At 42.9% G+C, this 21,557-nt stretch overlaps 1 protein-coding gene across 2 annotated transcripts in view; it reads left to right on the forward strand.

The window, feature by feature from the left end:
• The window catches only part of FBXO36 (F-box protein 36), a 42,397-nt gene extending 21,094 nt beyond the window's left edge, over positions 1 to 21,303 (forward strand). The window contains exons 3-5 of one of the 2 annotated variants that reach the window (XM_058533164.1): positions 1,205 to 1,377; positions 18,601 to 18,821; positions 21,210 to 21,303. In XM_058533164.1, coding sequence (XP_058389147.1) covers positions 1,205 to 1,377; positions 18,601 to 18,789 — 362 coding nt within the window. In that variant the 3' untranslated portion in view covers positions 18,790 to 18,821; positions 21,210 to 21,303. Of the gene's footprint in view, positions 1 to 1,204; positions 1,378 to 18,600; positions 21,176 to 21,209 lie in introns of those variants that run through there. The other variant, XM_058533163.1, reaches the window with a different exon arrangement.
• Positions 21,304 to 21,557: the final 254 nt, after the last annotated feature.

The following is a 21,557-nucleotide window of genomic DNA, read 5'->3' on the forward strand; positions in this document are numbered from 1 at the left end:
CCCTCCCTTCCTTCCTTCCTTCCTTCCCTCTCTCCCTCCCTCTCTTCTTTCGCATCCTTCCTACTTTCCTTCCTTCCTAGATTTTAAAAAATTACACTGGTAATACAGATTTATTGTAGAAAGATTAGAACGTACAGATAAGCTAAAGGAAGAAAGTAAAAGTCACCACCCAGATTTAACCACCATTAAAATTTGAATATGTATCCTTCCAAATATGTTTTCCTCTTTATTAGCCATTTTTTGGTTATTCAGGGAGCTGGGGTAAAACAAACAAACAAGCAAACCCTGTTTTTTTCCCTACATCGAACATGTTTAGGTAGACCATTGCATTGGTTGATTCTTTTGAATGTTTTCATTGAGTGGTTGACTGTTTCCTAATTTGGAAATAACTGAAAAGTTATGAAAAATATTAGGCAAAAGTTAACACAACTTTCATGAAATATTTATCTGTTTTTATGTTTGCCTCTTCCTATTTTTTTCTATTATGTAAAGATAGAGATGAAAGAAGGTAAAGAGGGGGCCAGCCCTATGGCCTAGTGGTTAAGTTTGGCGTGCTCTGCTTTGGCAGCCTGGTTTCAGATCCCGGGCGTGGACCTCCACCACTCATCGGTGGCCATGCTGTGGTAGCGACCCACATACAAAATAGAGGAAGAATGGCACAGATGTTAGCTCGGGGCAAATCTTCCTCAGCAAAAAAAAAAAAAAAAAAAAAAAGACAAAAAGAAAGAAAAGGAAGAAAGAAAGTTTGGTGGAGAAACAATGTATAACAGTAAGAGAACAAAAGTCAACTAAAATTAAGAGATATTAAGGTATTTCACACCAATCTGGGGAGAAGAGAGGGTAGTAGAAAAACCACATGGACCAGCTTCTTTACCCAGTCGGAGAGATTGGGAGGATGAGGATGAGGATGACACTGAGACTAGCTAAGTCAGTTGTCTGGACTGGAATTTGATGCAGTCCATCACTGTGTTAAACACTCAGTGTCCCTAAAAGATTCTGACCTCAGGGCAGGGACAGCAATTGAAAACAAGTGCATACCTTTGGTCCCAAAGGCACCTTGGTGAAAGTAGGAATGACTCAGCATAATCTAACAACACTCTCAGGGGAAAAATGCCCTAAAGCTTGTGTCTTACTGATAATGATCATGGTTTTTTGTGACTGCACATGATAACCATGTTGATTTGTTGGTTTCTTTGAATTACAGTTCAAATTGCCTTAATATTTGGTGCAAGAATATTAGACCATGTCTTCAATTTGTGTGAAGGTAAATTTGACTTCCTTGAGCGGCTTTCAGACAATCTGCTCCTGAGTATTATTTCTTATCTGGATCTTGAAGATATTGCCAGGCTTTCTCAAACATCGTGCAGATTTGCAAAGGTAACAGTCAATTATTTTGAGTCTATAGAGAATTTTCCTTGTGCTTTCTTGAAATTGTTTCTCTCTTTCTTTCTTTCTTTTGTTTACTATACCAGTGGTTTATTATTTGCATTTATTTCATCAAGCATTTGTTGACTACTTACTTTATGACAGGCTCCATCCTAGGCACAGAAGCAACAGAGATGAAAAGACATTATTCCTGCCCTCAAGAAACTTAGAGTCTAATAGGAGAGATCCATGCAGATACAAATCATTACAATATAGTGTGATCAATTCAACAAGGGATGTGTGCACCAGATGTCAACAGTGCAAAGTGATTTCCTCTGCCTGGCTTTATAGAAGTGGGTTACTTTTTATCTGGGTTTTGAGGGGAAAATACAAGATCACCAAGTGGTCTGGAAGACTAAAGGCATTCCAGGTCAATGGGTGTTCTAAGTCAAGGCAACAGCTCAGGCAGAGGCACGGTGGCATAAAAGAATAAAGCAAGTAGTGATTACCCCCTATCTATTTCCGTTTCTTCTGGTAGTAGCCCTTTGCTGAATTACCTATCTCCCAATATTGGTGGTTTTGAGGCATTGTTCATTTTGTGCCCTGTCTTATTCCGTGCCCCAAGCTGACCACGTGGGCTCCCTCTCTCACTACTTTGAATCCTCAACAGCATGACACAAGAATGGAAAACACAGTTGGAGCTGATGTCAACCAACATCAGGGCCTTGATGCAGCCATTGTTACTTCCTCTCCCTGGATTCTGAAAGGTGCCTGGGTTCCTGCCCCTTCAGCTGTTCCTTCAATTCTAGAGCCTTGTCATCCCTCAAACACACACATTTTGTCCTTCCATTAAATCCTTTCTGGCTTAAGTTAATCAGAGTTGGAGTCTATTGCTTGCAACCCAAGAACCCTAACTCCATATTTAGCTGTAATGTACTGGGGCAATGTCCATTTATAAAAGAACATGCAGCATTTCCCAAGATGATTCAAATCATAATCTTATTATCTAAAAAGTCAATATTTTTTCACAATAATGCAATAAAATTTCTTGATTTTTATAATAATTTTAAGTTCTAGAATCTATATTACATAATATATCCCTTTTGAATATTAAAAATATATATATATTTACTTAATTTTTGCCCCCTAAAAATGGAGGGCCAGAAACAAGTATTATGAGTAATCATTGTGTATTTTTTTGCCAGTAAAAAAATCTGTTAAAGATTTTGTACTTGCTGCTGATATGAAGCTGATTATTCATGCTTTCAATGAAGGAGAATTTTAAGTAAATAAAGTATACTAGTGGGGATCTATTAAAAGCTTCTGCAAGGGCCTGGGTTTGTTCCTGAAAGTAAATGGAAGGAGTCGATAGGAAGGGCAGGAATTTATTCCTTACACTGAGCAACTGTCTTCTCTCCCGGTTTTGCTCATTTCCGCTGTCTATTACTCTCTCTCAATGTCCTGCCATTATTTTAGGGCAGTCTTGAAAATATCCTCCATAACTTACCCAGTGCTCTAAAGTGAGGCTTTTCTAGGTTGCTGATCTCAGCCCTCAGTATCCTTGCCGAGCAGAATTGTTAGAAGATGGAACATGGTCCAAGGCCGCTGCTTTCCTCCCTCTATGTAATATTAACCATTCATTTCTTTTTCAATCTAAATTTTATCTGTGTTCCATTTACTTGTTTTTTCCCTTCATTTATAAACTATTTTTATTTGCCTGTTTTGTCATGTCATTTATTAAATTATTTTATTAACAACAAAAAATGCTTCCATTTCAAACTTCTGGGGACAAATTTATTAGCAAATTATTTGTGTCCATGTCCAACCCTTTCCTCTGATCTCAGAGAGAGAGTTGTTCCTCTCCTAGTCAAGGCCACAGCCACCTGCCACCTGGCTCCAAGGTCTGACCTGAGGGACTTCAGTCTGTTACTATCTCCTTTCTCCTTTGTTTTGTTGTTATGGTTTTTTTAACTTTTTATTTATAAATAAAAAGATTTATAAAAGTAGTTGCAAAGATAAGATAAAGAATTTGCATATACTCTTCACCCAGCTTCCCTGAATGCTAACATCTTACATAACTTGGGGACATTTATCAAAAGTAAGCAACTAGGGGCCAGCCTGGTGGCGTAGTGGTTAAGTGTGTGTGCTCCACTGTGGCGGCCAGAGGGTTCGCAGGTTTGGATCCTGGGCGCAGGCCAACGCACCGCTTGTCAAACCATGCTGTAGCGGCGTCCCACATAAAGTAGAGGAGGATGGGCATGGATGTTAGCCCAGGGCCAATCTTCCTCAGCAAAAAGAGGAGGATTGGCATTGGATGTTAGCTCAGGGCTGATTTTCCTCACCAAAAAAAAAAAAAAAAAAGTAAGCAACTGGTATTGGTGCAATACTATTAACTAAACCACAGACTTGATTCCTGTGTCATCAGGTTTTCCACTAATGTCGTTTTGCTGTTTCAGGATCCATCTGGGATACTACACTGCATTTAGTCCCAATTTTTAAATCTTTCTTTCAATTTTTTTTTCCTCCCAGTACGTTAATTTTCTCAACTCAGTCTCACCCTTCAAAAACTAAAAACTCTTGACTTTATTCTCACCCCATCTGTTCCCTTCCCTGCTTGGAAGAGAATGTTTTGCACCACAGTTCACACTCAGAGAACCAGCATCATTAATGGGAGTGAGATTTTATAATCCATGATGAAATGGGAACAGTAAAGGTGATGTGTAGAGTTGTCATCAGGCTAAATTCATTCCATTTAAATGACCATCGTTTATCGGAGCAGAGGCCTTCCTGTTTGGGAGAGGATTGAAATGTCCCTTCTTCAATGAAGTGGTGGTATTAAAACATGATAATTTTAACAAATTAATCTTACTTGGCAAATTAGAAAGTCAGAAATCTTATTTTGATTCTTAATTTTTATTTTGTTTTATTTCTAAAAATTTCGCTGGTCTTGACATCCAAAATTCCAGGAACCACTGGCCTACTGTCAGTCTGCACCTCATCTCCCGTTTCCCCTCTGTCCATGCCTCTCAAATAGCCCTGGGCTTGTTCACAGTAAGCCCTTAGTTGTCAAATCTAAAGGACAAGGGCTTCCACGTCCTGCCCCATCTCTGCTCCCAGGATCCTCGGGAGGTTTTCTCCTGGCTGCCCCTTCATTGCTTCGTGGGCTGCTCTGCCATGCGGGCCAAGGGCGGCCTTGCTGAAATGCACTCCGGTCCTGTCACTGCCCTCCTCAGTGACCCTCAATGACTTCCCATCATTTACAGAATGAGATCCAAAGTCTTAGCTGGCACATCAGGCCGTGGTGCCCTGGTCCTGCCTCCTGCCGCCTGGAGCCCCAGGTGGTAAACTACTCGCAGCTCTCTTGTGTGCTGGGCTCTCTTGTGCCTCTCGGCCTTTGCTTATGCTGATCCCTATTTGAAGAATGCCCTTCCTTCTGACTCACCACTCAATTCCCAAACACCCCTCATTTGGGTTTTGTGCTAGCCTGCCGCACTCCCTTGTTTGTGGCGAATGATGACCTGTCTCCCCACCACTCTCCAGGGCTAGGATTGTGTCCCTTTGTATCCCCACTTTAATAGAGTGCTTGGCCTCAGTCAGCAACCAGAATGTGTGATTGAGTGCTTAAAGAAAGGGTGGGCTATATCAGTTTTGTTTGTTTTTTCAAAAGAAAATCAATTTGCATTACAATAACCAGATTGGAAATTAAAAAAACTTCTATATCTTTGTATAGATAGTAAAAGGTAATTCTCCCTCCATTCCTGACCCTCATTTCTCTAATTTCATCTCCCGTAGCCGTCACATCGCCAGGGTTTTGTGTGTCCTTCCAGAGATATTCTATGCACACGTGTGTGTGTGTGTGATCTTTGCACACACCCTTACGCACACATGTACATACACCCTTTTAAAAAGCATTTGGTAGCATGTTGTATATTGTTCTCCATCGGGTTTTTTCCTACTTCACAACATGTTTTGGAGACTTTTTTCATGTCAGTCCATATAAATCTTCTTCAATTTAGAAAAGTGTTCTAAGTTATTATTGTATGGACAAGTCATAATTTTTTTAACCAGGTCCTTATTGATAGACATCTAGGCTGTTTTCCCTCTGCTATTAGTAAATAATACCCCATACTTCTTTGAACACAACATGTATGTTTATCTGCAGAAAAAACACAATAAATGTAATTTAAAATAATCAAATAGATCTATAGAATTATGCAAGATACAGGTAGTAGACAGGGGCAGTAATGTGTGCCCCGTGAGTCTGGAAAAAAAGAAGTAAGTGTGTACTCTGAGGAAATCGGCCATAACAACACTTATGGTATGTCTGGCGATGCACTGAGCACACTAATTACGTTATTTCACTTAGTTTTCAAAAACCTTATGGTAAGGATATTACTTATTATCCTTATTTGATAGATAAGGAAGCTAAGAATCAGCAAGGTTAACTAACCCACCGTGGGTCCCACAGCCAGTGAGGGAGAACTGAGTCCCCCAGGGTTCTGACTGCAGGGCCTGTTGGTGGACCATGGTCATGAACCTTCCACTGCGGGCTGTGCACGGTCAGTAAGTCATCACTTGAAGGTGGAAACAGTCATGTGGTCTCTGCTTTCAGGAGCTTACACTCGAATGAGGGAGGGAGGCTGTGCATGTTGAACTCTCCAAACAGTTGGTCAGTGACAGCTGTGACGAGTGCTCAGGGGACAGGCACGGGGTGCTGTGAGAGATGAAACCTGACAGGTAGGAGTTAGCCAGCTAAGAGTGGGAAGCAGCCTAGTCTAGGCAGAGGGAGCAGTGTGGCCAAAGACTCTGAAGAGTGAAGAACAGAAATAAGGCTGGTGCTGCTAGAGCAGAGGGATGGAAGACAGAATGGCTTGAAATGAAGCTGGAGTGTCTGTGTGTGTGTGGGGGGTTGGGGGCATTGCAGATCTGCAGGGTTGTGGTCAGGTGCTGTTTTGATGGATCCTATTGAAAGCAAGAGCTGCAAGGTCACCTTTAGGAGACAGAAAGGTTCTCAAGGCCAGACCTGACTCCACAGTAATGGAAATACAGTATGTGGACTGTGGAAGCGAGTGGAAGGGGGCCCTAGCCTGGGAGAGCCCATGGTGCCATCCCATGGTGGAGGATGGAAGTTTCCACTTATCAAACTTAATGCCACCAGCGATCAAGACCTTCCAGCTGCCTGCTTTTGCCCTGATTCCATGTTGATGAAGCCATGGAGCATCCACGGATGAGCACCTGAAGGTCTGGTCGGCTGGATGGTTATATTTCTCAGGGTGAACCAACAGAGAGGCATCCTCTGGGAGTTTGGCTAATACAAGCACACCCCTGAAAGGTGAATCCAGTGTCACGTTGTACTAGACAGTCAGGCTGAGGGCCAGCCCCGGGATCGTGGTAAACTCACTGAGGTGATGCTGCACGTGGGATCCTGTCTGGGGACCTGCTGGCTTGCGCCAGGTGGCTCCAGGTCTTGCTGCTATCTTTGTTCTGCAAACTGCAGCAGAGGAGACCTGAAGAAACCTCCACTGCAGCCAGATGAGAAGGCTGCGGCCCAGACAGGGGGAGGGACAATCATGACTAGTATATAAACATATTCATCTTGGTCGTGACTCAGGAACAGCTCAGGAACCCACTGAGGAAGAAAATCTCTCCTCTGTCACATTTTGGCTATGGAGAAACAGATTTTTCCTCATGTCCCCAAACTCCCTATGACCACGTCTAGCCAAGTGGGTGAAATACCCAGGGAGCAGGTGAAAATAGAGTTGCCAGGCCCACGCCCTGAGTGTCTGATTTGGTAGGTCTGAGGTGGACCCAGCATCTGTGCTCTTAATGTGTCTTCTTGTGTTTACAGCAGCCCAATTCTAAGAGTCCAGTCTGGAATTTGACCAGTAGATATTAAAATTGTACAGATGAAAGGTCTCAAGAGATTCTAAAAGGCTGGAAGCTTGGGTGGGAGTGTGTTTTCCTATCTTCACTGTGTACAGGCAGTGTGGGGTGTTTAAATCAGATGAGGATGGAGAGCTGAGTTCTGTTCTTCGATCAGCCATGCCCTGCCATGAGCCTTGGGCAGCACCCTCCTCCTCTCTGAGCCTTAATTTCCCCATTTGTGAAAGGAGAGGTTTTAAGCAGATAAGCCAACCAGGGTGGATCCCTTTGGACTTTTGAGATAGCTTATGTATGTTAAGTTCATGCACCACCACCAGGGGGAGCTAGATCCACGATTAGCTGTGCTTTGGATCAAACTATGTAACCGGAACCGCAGTCTGGATGAGTACCTTGTGTTTTGCAACCTGGCATCTGCCAAGCAAAAGAGCCCCAGGATTTGAGAATCTTAGATGGGGGTATTCTGTAGACCAATTTATAATATAAAACAAAATTGTACATTTTGTATAAAATAGGATGTATAAAATTCAGTATAAAATAGGATGAGGCATAAATCACCTACATAGTTGACAGCCAAATGCTAGTTCCCTTCTCCTTCTCTCTCAACCATGCTTTTTCCCCTCCATGTCCTTTTCTTGATCCAACCTTCCTTTTCACAGAATGACAGAATCTAATTTTTTTAACCTATTCTCCGATGAAATCTATTCTACCCTCATCCCTGAACACTGTAGTTGTTAGTCTCTACACCTTTTCCAAATTCAGTATACAATAGTCCCCCCTTATTCAAGGTTTCACATTCTGTGGTTTCAGTTACCCATAGTCAACCTCAGTCTGAAATATTAAATGGAAAATACTAGAAATAAACAATTCGTAAGTTTTAAATTGCACCCCGTTCTAAATCACGCGCGCGCTGTCCAACGCCGTCCTGTCCAGGACGTGAATCCTCCCTTTGTTTAGGGTATCCACACTGTATACACTACCCGCCCATTAGCCACTTAGTAGCTGTCTTGGTTATCAGACCACCTGTCGCACTATTGCAGTGCTTGTGTTCAAGTAACCCTTATTTTACTTAAAAATGGCCACAAAGCATAAGAGTAGTGATGCTGGCAATTGAGATATGCCAAAGAGAAGCCGTAGGTGTTTCTTGTAAGTGAAAAGGTGCAAGTTACACTGGTAGAAATTTCAGCTCTCTTATGAGAACTCTTTCCTTTCTCCCAAAACCTCATAGTTTTCCTCCATAATCTCCCTTATGTGAGACCCACTGATATCCTGAAATGTATTGTGCTGGTAATGGGATAGTCCTCCACACTCGTGTTAGCGTTCAAATAAAGGAGGTTCAGAGATCTGTTTTGCTTTTTAATATTAAGACATTTTCAAAGAGTTTTCTTTTGTTGTTTATATTTAGAATATGTTGTAATCTGAATAGAGAAACTAGACCTTGAAGGACTGTTGAAGATGGGATAAGATCATGAATGGCCTGCTTAACATCAAAATGTTTGGGGGGCTGTCAATATCATAAGATTCAGCGTTGCTGTTGAACTGTAACCATTATGTGAATATAGTAGTAGTTGTTCTGATGTTTACACAGAAAGGATCTTAAGTGATTATGCTTTATTAAACTATTCATTTCTATTTTTAATTTATCCTTTTCCCTTGTCAAACTTAATACCATCAGCGGTCACGACCATCCAGCTGCCTGCCCTCACTCTGATTCCATGTTGACCATGCTACTTTTAGATTAGCATGAAGTATAAAAGTGGAGAATACTGGCTACTTTCTGCTCAGAAGTGAGTATAATGGTGTCATGAAATAGAGATGATGCTAAGCGTTTCTCCCCTCTCCATGAAGAAGTTAGGATGCATGGGAGCAAAGCAGGACAGAACCAAGGCCAGGCCTGGGGTGGCGCGAGTGGAATAATGGGCTGCCAGGGGTTGGGTGGGAGGGTAGGAGATGGATGATGGGGTGTGTGCCAGGTGGGCCGACGTGATGGTCCATGGTAGGGGGACAGCAATCAGGGGCACACTCAGTTCACTTTCAGACAGCTGTTGAATGCTGGGGTGGGGGTCCCAATCTTGGTGCTCAAGGTGCTATAGCTTGAGAAGATGGTGGTAGCAGCAGGTGGAGAAGGACTGGTCCAGGGCAGGAGCAGGCACAGAGCCCAGCCCTTTGAACATGTCTCTGTGTGTGTGTGTGTGTGTGTGTGTGTGTGTGTGTGTGTGTGTGTAGGGTGGTGGTGGTAACAGCTCAGGCCTCCCTCCCAGAGACAAGGGACGTGGCTGGGCTTCCCCACCGAGCATGGTCTCTGAAATGTTCATGGCTTTACCTCTTAGATGTGGTGCTGTCCATGCCATATCCAAGCCCACAGGTGAGGGGGTGAAGGCTGTTGTTCTCTTGACCTCCCATTAGCCAGGGCCGGTTGCTCAGGAGAACATCTGGGATGGGCTATATTGACAATACTATGCCCTATGAGAGTACGAGTGGGTTTAGTTCTCTTCAGTCTGGTTTCTATGATCTGAAGGGATAAGACATTCTAGAACTTGCTCTGAAAGGATGGTCAGAATGGTAATTGATACAAGGTTTTGTTTGAATTCAACTTAAGTTTGGGCTTTTTAGTTTCATTCCACCGTTAACACAGAGCATATTATAATTATTTAATTGTGACTCTGTCTTCTTCAGTATTCTCTTGGTATTCCCAATGTCTGGGAAATATAGGTTCTGAAGAAATGTCTGCATAGATAGATAGAGGATGGATAGATGATTGGTACTTGAGACTCCTAAATTCATCTGAATGCCTAATGGGAAAGAGAAAGTACATTTTCTCTGGTCTTAAATTCTGTGAACATGAATTAATTAGTCCCGTTATTCATTGTCCACAGTGATGTGGTTCCTTGATATCCCCGTATTCCTATTTGACTTCTGATTTTCCCATCCTGTGAACTGATGGTCCTTCCTGGCCTCCCCGGACTCCCAGCTGTGGCAACTTAACCATCCACTGGTAGCTAACTGCCCCAAGGGGCCTCCTTTCACATGTCTCCTGAGAACTGGGTGAGGTAGTCAGCGGTTCTGTCTCCCTTTCCTGCTCGTTAATTACATATATTCCATGTGCTTTACATATGTCATCCCAAATCCTCAACTAAAAGTTGAGTATCATTTCTGTATAATCATGGTAACTACCACTTATTGATGCCTACTATGTGCTAAGCCTGAATGTACATAATCCAGCACATCCTCACAACAGACCCGTGAGATGGGTGGGTAGAGACTATCTCATCTTGATTTTTATAAAGGAGAAAAGAAGCTCAGGTAAAGTATATAGATAGGGAGCAATGGAGCCAGGTACTGTGCCTGGGCAGTCTTATTCCATAGTTGATGTTCTTAGATCACTTTATTCTGCAACTCCGATGACCAAACACAAGATCGTATGCGGAGTCAGGCTTAGGGCAATTAAGTAGAATGTCTAGGATTACTTAATTATTAAGTGGCAGGACCAGGATTCAAGTCAACTATGTTTTCTGGTTAACTTGTCTATATTGGTACCTGAAGAATATAAAGGAAAAGTTGTGTCTTTTATAAGATGGAGTTAAGTATGAGAATGTATTTTTCCCCTCAGTATACAGGGACTACAGTGGGTAGGTATCACAATGACAGGCCATCGCTTTCAAAGTATTTTCTGCCTCTGACCACATGGAAGCATCCGTGAGCCCCTTTAAGAAATGTCAGATTTTTTTGTCCAGTCTATTTCAAAGTCTTTATTATCCTTACTGCTGTGTTATCTATATAATTGTGATCACTTAGATTTCTTTTTCATGTATCTTTTAAATATTTGTCAGTAAGTCATTTCCAATGACTAAGTTCACAACCATGGAATTTAAACTGATGGAAGGGATAATGTCAGAAGACACTTGAGTCTGTACCAGCTTATCATTTAACTGATGGGATTACATAAAGGTGATTCCATTTTGAACGAGTTTCACTACAAGAAGGACCCCATCGTTATCATGCGAAGGACTCAAAGCTTGCAGTCATCCTTAAATTGCAGTTAGATATTATATATCAAATATACTAGAAAAATTCAAAAGCATTCCACCATAATCATGTCAGGATAGACGAAGTTATAGATTGTGACTTGGGATCACCAACAACCCCCAAACCCCAGCGGCTTAGTGCAACAAGAGCGGTTTTTCATTCACGATTTATACCCATTGTGGGTCAGTGAAAGGCTCTGCTCCACGAAGTCCCTCAGGGACTCAGGCTAGCAGAGACTCTACCATTTTGTAACTGCATCTGTAATCTGAAATGTATGGTCTCCTTAGTCACTGTGGCAGGGAAGAGACTGCTTGAGGTTCAAGTGCTATGTTTTGCTAACAGCACTTCTGCTCGTAGTCCTTTGGCCAGAACTAATGACATAGCCCCACCTAACTGCGTGGAACAGCGAAATGAGGGAGAACAGATGGAATATTTGGTTAGCACCACTATCTCGGCTACAAACTAGATATCCAGAATAGAGTAATGAGTATATCAAGATTCGTATATCTGAAGGTAGTATCATAATAGTATATTTTCTTTGCTCATCCAGTTATATCTCCTTTTTATCCCGCATCATTAATTCTTCCCCCTCTATTGGATTTTAGCACAGCCCAGCACTTAGCCAGGTGACAGAAAGAGGACCTCGGGGCACTTTCTCAAGCTGACGGTCTCAGTTTTCCACAGCTTTAACATCTTCAATATGAAAAAAAAGAGGCCTTCATCCTTTCATGTCTCCTCTTTTCTATGTTTCTTGGAACCATATTTTTTGAACATGTGTCTGGCATTAAAAACCAACTCAGAACCAAAGACCACATTATGCTTATAAAATACCTTTTGTCTAAGGAACTGGGTTTCTTACTCTCTTTCACCCTCCCAGATGTCTATTTTACACCCTCTTCCCTCTCCTACAGTCTCTGACATGCCTCCGTCTTCCTCACTTCTAATTGACATTGTGTCTTCTTATTTCACTGTGACCTGCAGTTATAAGAGAATTGCCTCATTGTCCTTCACCAGATCTCTCAGTGCCTCGTCCCTTGCCCCAGTTACTCTGCTTTACTTCCTATCACAGGTGGTAAATTCTCCTTGTTATTATCCATGGCCACACTTCCACTTGTAGATTTCAACTGCTCTCATCTATTCAAAAACTTTGATCATCCAGTTATCGCCTTTTTATCCTGCATCATTAATTTTGCCCCCTCTATTGGATTTTTCCATCAGCACATGAACATAAATTAAAAAAAAAATTGCCTTGACCCCACTGCCCACTCTGCTCTTAAAGCAAAATTCCTCAAAGGAGTGCTCTGTACTTGCTACGTCTACTTCCTCTTCTATTCTTTCTTGGACTCACTCTAGCCAGGCATTCATCTCTGCTGTGCCACTGAAATTGTTCTCGTCAAGGATGCTATTGTACATCATCTTGCAAAATACACCAGTCAGTTTTTAATTCCATCTTATTTAACTTTTTGGCAGCATTCGACACATTTGATTATTCTCCAGGTTTTCCTCGTTCTTCTTAGTCTCCCTTGCTGAAAACTTAGTTCCATTTCTTGCCTGCTTGATATTGGGATGTCCTAGAGCTCTTCCCTGGGCCATTTCCTCTATCTACAGTCATGCCTAGATGATAGCATCTAATCCCCGGGCTTTAAATACTATTTACATCCTGATAATTTTCAAACATATGTTTCCAGCCCAGGCCGCCCTCTTGAACTTCTAACATTTATATCTAAGTGCATGCTTAGCACTTCCACCTAGATGTAGCATAGACATCTCAAGTTCATGTCAAAACCAGACCTTTTGATTTCCCCACGCGTGTACCTATTTACCAATTCTACTTCTCCCATAGTCTTATTTTTCGCAGTCATTGGCAACATTTACCCAATTGCTCAAGCCAAAAAGCTCGTCCTTAATTCTCTTTTCCTCTTACTTCTCGTCTAATTCATTAGCAAGTCCTATGAGCTCTGTATATATTCAAAATACATCTACAATCTGACCGTTTCTTACCTCCTCCGTTGCCACCACCCTATTACACACCATCCTCCTATCTTCCTAGATTTTCCAATAAGAACTTCTCAACAGATTTGCTTTCACCTGATGGGGAGATCAGTATACCTTCATCATTTTGCCTCAGGATTATGTCATGTCTCTAGCTGTGGGTTGTGCCACATCACAGATATTGATCCTGTCACCTTCACACACGCTGGTCAACATTGATAACATCATGCTGATGAGCAGGAAGTAGCAGATACCGTAGATATGCCTTGGTAAGATACATATATGTCAGGGAGTTGGAGATGAACTCCACAAAGATTGAGAGGCCTGCCATCTCAATAAATTATCTAGGATCTAGTGCTTTATTTTAACTTCCTACCATAAGACAGCAGCACAACTCTTTGTGGATCTTTTTAAGTTTTCAAAGTAACGTATACCACATTTGAGTTTGCCAAGTAACCCTAATGCCGCCAGTGTTAAGTGGGGCCCAGCTGCTGGTCTGGACTGTAGTGTAGGCAGTGGTGTCATTTTCTCCTTAGGATCTAGCAGATTCAGGTGCTGAGAGAGTCTGTGGCCTGTATGGCTATGGCCTATCTGGATCCTTGCTGAAACCTGTGGAATGCCTCAGGAGGAAAATTATAGCTTGTACCTCTAGGGTTTTAAAGTAAAGACATGGATGCGTTTGCAGAAAACTGTTCTACTTTTGGAAAACAGTTCTTGAATTTCTATTGCGCAAAGGCTACTGTTTCTGCTAGATGGTCAAAATCTTGAAAAGAATAAGATTTGGAGATTAGTGATGAGTTCTGAGGAAGAGGTATTTGGATGGACTTCTCAGAATAAGATAAAGGAAAGAGATATTTGTGTCCCATGTGACTGCTCACCAAAGGGCACTCAGTGCAGAGGAGGTTTGCAGTGATTAGACGGATAAGATGATCTGCTCTATGGATATCAATCAGTTTCTTTCCCCGGCCACTCTATTGTCACTGGGTTCATAAACAAAGTGCCCAGGTGGCAAGGATGGAGGCTGTGCATGGACTCAGCAACATGAACCTCCTCTTATCAAGGTTAATCTGGCTATTGTCACAGGGGAGACTAAAGCTGAGCCCCCAGTGAGGTGCCATGCTCCAGGGGGTCCATCAGTAACTTGGTGGCAGGTCACTAACACTGGACTCTTCACCATGGAGGAAGCAGCAGTTTGTCTTCCCTGGATTAGACACCTATTCTGGATATGAATGAGCCTTCCTTGCATGCATGCTTCTTCAGCAACATTTTATGTAAATTGACTGGATGCTTTATTCTCCATCATTGTATTCCATACAAGATTGCTTCAGATTATTTTGCTATAATAACTAAATTTATTTGTTAAACAAATAGACATACCTAAATGAGGTAATGAGCACAAAATTTCCTGCTCTTGGTATACACTCCATTGTCTAGAAATAGTTATCCTTGGAGAACGAGGGAATGGCTTATTGGGGATGCTTATTCCCATATCAGCTAAGAGACAAACTTCACAAGGTCGGAGTGCAGTCTTACAGGACATGATAGATGCTCTCAATCAGTGACCAGTATGTGGTCCTGTTTCTTCTATAGATAGAATCAAAGGATAGAAGTGGGAGTAGTATTTCCTAGAATCACACATCATCACCAACAAGAAATAATGTTGCTTCCTCTCCACGACTTTAGGTTCTACTAGTTTAGAGATCTTGGTAGTCACAGAATGAATGCTTTCACCTGAAGAACAACAGTGACTCCATTGAATGAGAAATTAGAATTGCTTCCAGGCTCTTTGGGGCTCCTAATGCCACTGGACAAAAAAGGCATCACTATATTGGCTCAGGTGATTAATCCTGTTCATCAAGGAGAAACAGAGTTGCTGGTTCGTAATAGAATTAGGGAGGAGTATTTCTCGAACCCAGGAAATCCCTTCAAGTGCCTTCTACTACTGGCACATCCAATGGCGAGAGTTAATGAAAGACTAAGGCATCTCCTACCGGCAAGACCAGGAAGTGCTCATGCCCTGCAGGAGCTGGAGGAGGTTTGGATCGTATCACCAGGTATAGAATCTTGATGAGTTGAGGTGCTGGCTGAGGACAAAGAGAAGATGAAATGGGGAGTAGAATGAGAAAGTAATAAATACAACTACTACCATGTGACCCACGGCAGAATCCAGGACTAGGATAGCTGCCCATATTTTCTTCCTTACTCGGTTATGAATACATTTATATGTAAGCCAATATTTCCCCTCTCCCTTTCTCCTACTATTTTATAGTACTGCACTCTGGTACCAATTAACTTTATACTTCTGGTGCATAGGTCACGAAAATGAATTGGGATTGAGTCAAGGTAAAAAATAGCACCCAGAGGTTTATGGTGACTGCTGGGACTGGGCAGGAGTGGGGTGGAGGTGAAGGCAGAGAATAAGCACATTTTGACTTGTGTGAGGGAGGGTTGCTTTGTGTTAGGTAGGGGTGTGCTGTGCTACTACTGTCACTCGAAAGTTTAAGTGTGGGAAGAAGGATGTGTTTAGATGAGAACAGCTAGAAGGTCAGACTGAGAAGGATGCTGTGGATTGGTTTGCTCAACACCCATTTTAACTCCCTTATGCTAGCCGGACTTGCCTTTGTGGACTGTAGAGGTTAGAAAGATAAAAACTGCCTTTGCAACTAGACTGTTGGATGTAGCGTAGGCTCTGTCTAGTAGGCCTACCTGCAAGAGTCTTGGAAGGAAAATGTGAGCAAGGTGAGGCAGCCTCCATGCCTATGGAGACCAGCTCTTCCTGTAGGCACAGCGCTGGATATGCATATGCAGGAGGTCCTAGCGTCTGGTCCAAGGCATCATTGCATCCTAGGTGCTGAGTGGCGGGGAGCAGAAGCAGTGAGATTTCCACCAGAACAGTCTGGGGGTTTTGTTTTTAAATCTGGCTGCTCTTGTTCCTGGCTATATAGAATTGAACCTTGCCCTGTGGTTTTGCTAGATATTCTGTGAGCTACCTATGGCCTCTGCTGAGTCCCCTTCTTCTTAAACAAACTAGAATACATTCTGTGGTCTGAAGCCCAGAGCCTTGTTTAATACAATGGGCATTCTATACCCTTTGGATGCGTGGATGAATGAATAGCCTATTGAAAATTGAGGGGCAGCTTACCTCCACACTAAATGGCCCCAAACTGCAGTAATTTTAGTTTGTATTTCTTCTTTTCTATTTCTTCCTTTACCATAAGTTTCTCGTCTTTATTCTCTGCTTGCACTCTTCTGCCTCAGAGAGTCTCAACCACCCTAATTTGCTGTGGCTGAACTGCTGAGAGCTAAAAGCTGTGCCCTAAACTAAAACAAATTCTAAGGAAAGGAAGAATGACTGGGCCACGAGTGAAGGCCTTTCCTGCAGAATAAAGTGCATGCATTTCTGCACATTGGTTCCTGACCGCTGTTTTAGCCATTTGGGTGACTTTTTTCCTCTTGGTCAATATGTGCTTATGTTTCTAGAGGTTCAGGTCCCCCCAACCTGACACCTTTCTAATTAGAGCAGAGCCGGATTCAGTGTTCTGGAATCTCAGGGATTTTGCCATGCCTGTCTGCTCCTCCATTTTAAGTGGTAAAATTGCCCCCTAAAAAGAAATTTTAAATGGGGACAATGGTTCCCACCATTACTGACCTTGGAGGGGCCCATCAGCTTCTTGCCTTTCTTTGCCTCCTTGTAAGAGAGGTCCTTGTGGGCTCCCACAGAGGGCCATGTCTGAGAGGGTTGTGAGCACCCTCACAGAGCCCAGGCCAGTGGTTTAAAGAACGGTGGGCTCCTTCTTGATCCTCCACCATGCCTAGCTCTTTCCACTTCTGGATTTCCACATATGATGACCGTCGAATGGAACTGATGAAAGGGGAGATCAGGTTGGCGATGAACTTCCCTGAGCACACAGTTGGCACAGGAAGGATGGATCCAGGACGTGTCCATCATGGAGGCCATGTGGAACCCTTCCTAAAGCGTATTTTGTATTTCCGGAGTTACCACTGTGTAACCCCAAATATCCAAGCACCTCTACATGTTCCTGTTCTTGCATATACCAAAAAGCCATGGCTATCGCCGAGGTCAGTGATACTAAATAAATATAACTCCTGAAGCTTTAACTTCAGGAAGGATTTGGAGGCATGGTAGGGAAGGGGTCAGAAAATCTCCAGATTAACAATTTTTAGTAGCAGGAGACTGACTCGTGAGAGTAATTGCCATAAATAATGGTGCCAATTGAAAAAGTCATGTTAGGGAATCTTGGGTGAATGGAAGCTGAATTGTGCCAGCCTTGAACTTGGAGGAAGGACAAATGGCCTTGTGCAGATATTGGACCAGAGGGGTCTTGTCTGTCCTTAACCACATGGCCCTAGGTTAAAGCTCCTGGACTGCAGAAGAATGTCTCAGAGAAGGCTATTCCTGGAGAACAGCTCGCTTTGCCACGTGCCAGGCGGGCTCGGGGAGTAGACCGAATCTTGTGGGCCATTCTGGTGCATGGTGTGATGTCATGCGTGCAAAGGACTCTGAGCAAAACTTGTGGACGAAACCCTTGCACCAGGAATGGGTGGATTGTAGATGTGCTGGCTGGTGGTCTCCGAGGGCTGCTTGTTCATTTTGATGCAGTTCGCTAGTGAGTAGCTTGCAGTGAACTAAGCCGTCAGCCATACAAGCCCAGGAGAGAGATGGCTTAAGCGAGGATTTAAAATGAATGTAGGGACTGGGCCTGTGGCGTAGTGGTTAAGTTTGGCATGCTCCACTTTGGCAGCCCGGGTTCGAGGGTTTGGATCCTCGGTGCAGACTTACACCACTTGTCAGCCATGCTGTGGCAGCGACCCACATACATAATAGAGGAAGACTGGCAACAAATGTTAGCTCAGGGTGAATCTTACTCAGCAAAAAAAAAAAAAAAAAGAAAAGAAAAGAATGCAACCTTAGCAGGAGTGTAGCAACGTTCCCACTCAGAAGCTACTGCAGCACTGGATAGAAGATTGGTTGACCACAGCATTATCAGCCTCTGTTATGTGACTAACCGGAAATTAACTATATAATGTGGTACATGTATTTATAACTATGTTGCATTTTGCACCTTAAATGAGATCAGCACTTGGTTTATTCCATTAATCAAATATTGCTTTGTCCTTTACATGCTTGTGCACTTGTCTCTCTCCAGGAGGAAGTTTCTGGAGCCAGGAGCTGTGTCTGGGACATTGTCACGCACATGTAGTGTTTCCTCCAGGGTCTCAGAGGCAGCAGGAGCTGGATAGTGATTTTGTGCGTGAGTGAGATACTTTTACTTAACCCGTGTGTGACGTAACCCACCTCTGACTTTTCCCCTGTAGTTGTGCATGGCTGACAAACTGTGGGAGCAGATAGTTCAGTCTGCGTGTGACAACATCACCCCCGAAATGAGGGCCCTGGCCGCGGACATGGGCTGGAGGCAGATGTTCTTCACCAACAAACTGCAGCTCCAGCGGCGGCTCCGCAAGAGGAGAGAGAGACAAGAAAGCCAGAGAGACAGTCAGCTGTAGGGACACGTTTTCCTACCTGCAGCGACGTTGAGGCAAGGCTGGGTTTTTCTTCTGTGTCCAAATCCCTTCTGTTTCCTTTGATTAAGAACTAAGAGGTTTTGCTGCTTCAAGGAGCCATCTGAAGAGCGTGGAGTATTTGCACACTAATGCAGTGCCTAGCCTGAACTACAGTCCCAAACTTGTGAGGGTCAGATCGTGGCCCCAGCACAAGGGCTGCAGGACAGGTAGCCCCACAGTCCCCATCTTCCCATCCCCTGGCACCCAGAAGAAAAGAGGCTTCTGCTGTATAGAAACAAACAATAAATGATTATTAGCAGGCTTTTACTACATCTAGGCATCAGAAAGGATAAACTGGGCTTTTGAATTTTTCCTGGTGTTGTATCATCTGAGTGCATCCATGGAGTAGGTGGCTGTCTGTCCCCACAGGGGACTGTGAGGGACAGGAGCCGCGGGGGGCACTCCCAGTGACGGCAGCTGTCTTCCCAACTCTGTTCTGCTAAGTTTATAGTGAGCCTAGGATGCCAGGCTCCACCCCCCAGGGAGACACCCCCTGACCCGGCCCTGGGGCGTGGCTGGAGAGAAGTCCAGGCATCCTGCTTGCAGACCTCGTCCAGAGTCCAGCTTCCCAGGAATTCACATTGTCCAACAAACCTATGAACATTTTTTAGATGGATGCTGCTTCCCCAAAGGAATGTGGACAGCTACCACTTTTATAACGGGGATTTTTAAGAACACAGGCTGTGGGTAACTGACTGAAAACCTAAATAAACTTCTGGATTCTGTTAACTTGGCAGAAGGGTAAAAACGTACAGCTTTAGGGGAGGAAATTCTACCTCCCTGAGACGGGTTATTTAAAAATTGTTTTCTTCCTGCGGTCTCATGGCGATTAAGTACCCCCAGACAGTGAACTCATAGCAGCAAATAATCTAATGACTCCTTTTAGGCTGCAGAGCAAAGTAGCTTTCAACCGCCCATTGTTGTATTAACCTTATCCTTTCTTTTCCCCTGCAGCCTCTACTTTGCTATCTAGAAAAAATAGCATATACTCCCTCTCCCTTCCCATGCCAGAGAAATTCCCTGTGATGCAACAGGACCTCCAGAATGGTACAGAAGAGGTAGACTCTGGCTGTTTTCCCGACCTAAGTCCTTCTGGAATGGCTTCATAGCCATGGCTTAGTGACAATTTTTTTCTTTTTTACTAAACCTGTGTTAATATGAAATCGGATTTTAACCCCCATGCACACAACCTTAACAGTGTCATAGAGTTCCAGAGACATCTGTGACATTAAGCACAGTCTACTTCCTGGCACATGAGGAGGCTGTCAAAGATGTGTCTGGATTTAGTCCAAGCACAGAGCAAAGATTTAATTGGGAGAGACCCAGGCGTCCTTCCCTTCCCAGAAGAGATCCTGCCAGGGCTCTGGCAGGCCGTGCGGGGTGACTGGCAGGCTGGCAGAGGGCATGTGCATCTCTGCATGGCTCCTGCTGCCTTGTTTCTCCCTGAAATTCCAGACTTCACTCCTGGCCAGGTTTTCAGTGACAGAACATAGGTAAATACCATGTGTGCGCAACAACTGTGTGTATGCACAATTTGGTATGTCAACGTAACTGCGTAAATATAAAATTACAACTCATTTGTAACATCCATGAAAATGTCAACAGCTTAAAAATTTCATGTGTCATGTTTTATCAACTAACTGAGATTCTGAAAGCTTATGGGTATGCCTAATACTCTAGATTTAATATGAATCAGCAAGAATGCAAAAATAGCCATTTGAAAATTCTTAACTTATCTATGTAAAATATTATAAAAATAGATGCTGAAAGCAAATGACAATTAACAATGAGTTATTAATATGTTGACTATTGTTAAATAATAGTTAAAATAACATTGTTTCAGTAATTATTTGCCCTAATAATTTGGGTGCCTTATTACTTGATTATAATTATTTTTGCCAAACTATGAACAATATCATCAACCGAAAATCTTGCATAGCACCAGCATCCTTGGCGGTGGAAAATATCTTGCCCCTCTCTGCCTGGCTTCATTTCCCATGTTAGATCCCACATGACGATCCCATCGGATGGGAGCAGGCAGGATGGTCTTGCCTCTCTGCCTCTATTGACAACTTTCGTGTGAATGGATAAATCTCATTTATTTATGACATACCATTTCAGAGGGAGATGCCACAGCATTTTATAGTCTTGCCTTTCCTCATCTTTTCAGTCAACTGTTTCTACTCTATCATTTACCATTGTAATTGTAAAAGTAGAATACTGATCTTTTCTGATGGTTTATATGTTTAGTGTTATAGAACAATTTATTAACAATAGCAAATGTGAATATTTAATTTATAAACTGAAAAAATAAATAGATTTTGCTTCATGTTAACTTCTATTACTGCTTTTTTCCTGAACAGGTTGGCATAGGACACGCATTAAACCTCAGTTATATGGAATCCAGAGTGTTTTATTTTACTGAGAAGGCCCAAGAATTTAGCTGAGATTATGGTGGGGGAGGGAGGAAGCAAGGCCAGGGACAACTCACTGGTCACCACTTGTCATTGTTTTCCGAGCTGCTTATGTACAAGATGGTCATCAGCCCCCATTGATTACCTCAAACCGACTCCCAAGATGCCAAAGAATAATGTACAACAAACTTACTAAAAAATAGAAAACATTTGTGCAGCATAGCGTTTTGCTCTGAGCTTCAGTGTAATGAGATTTAACTTTAGTTTATGTTAAGATAATATACTGTGAGAGAGTAT

Source organism: Diceros bicornis, chromosome 37 (genome assembly GCF_020826845.1).
Source record: "Diceros bicornis minor isolate mBicDic1 chromosome 37, mDicBic1.mat.cur, whole genome shotgun sequence".
NCBI lineage: Eukaryota > Metazoa > Chordata > Mammalia > Perissodactyla > Rhinocerotidae > Diceros > Diceros bicornis.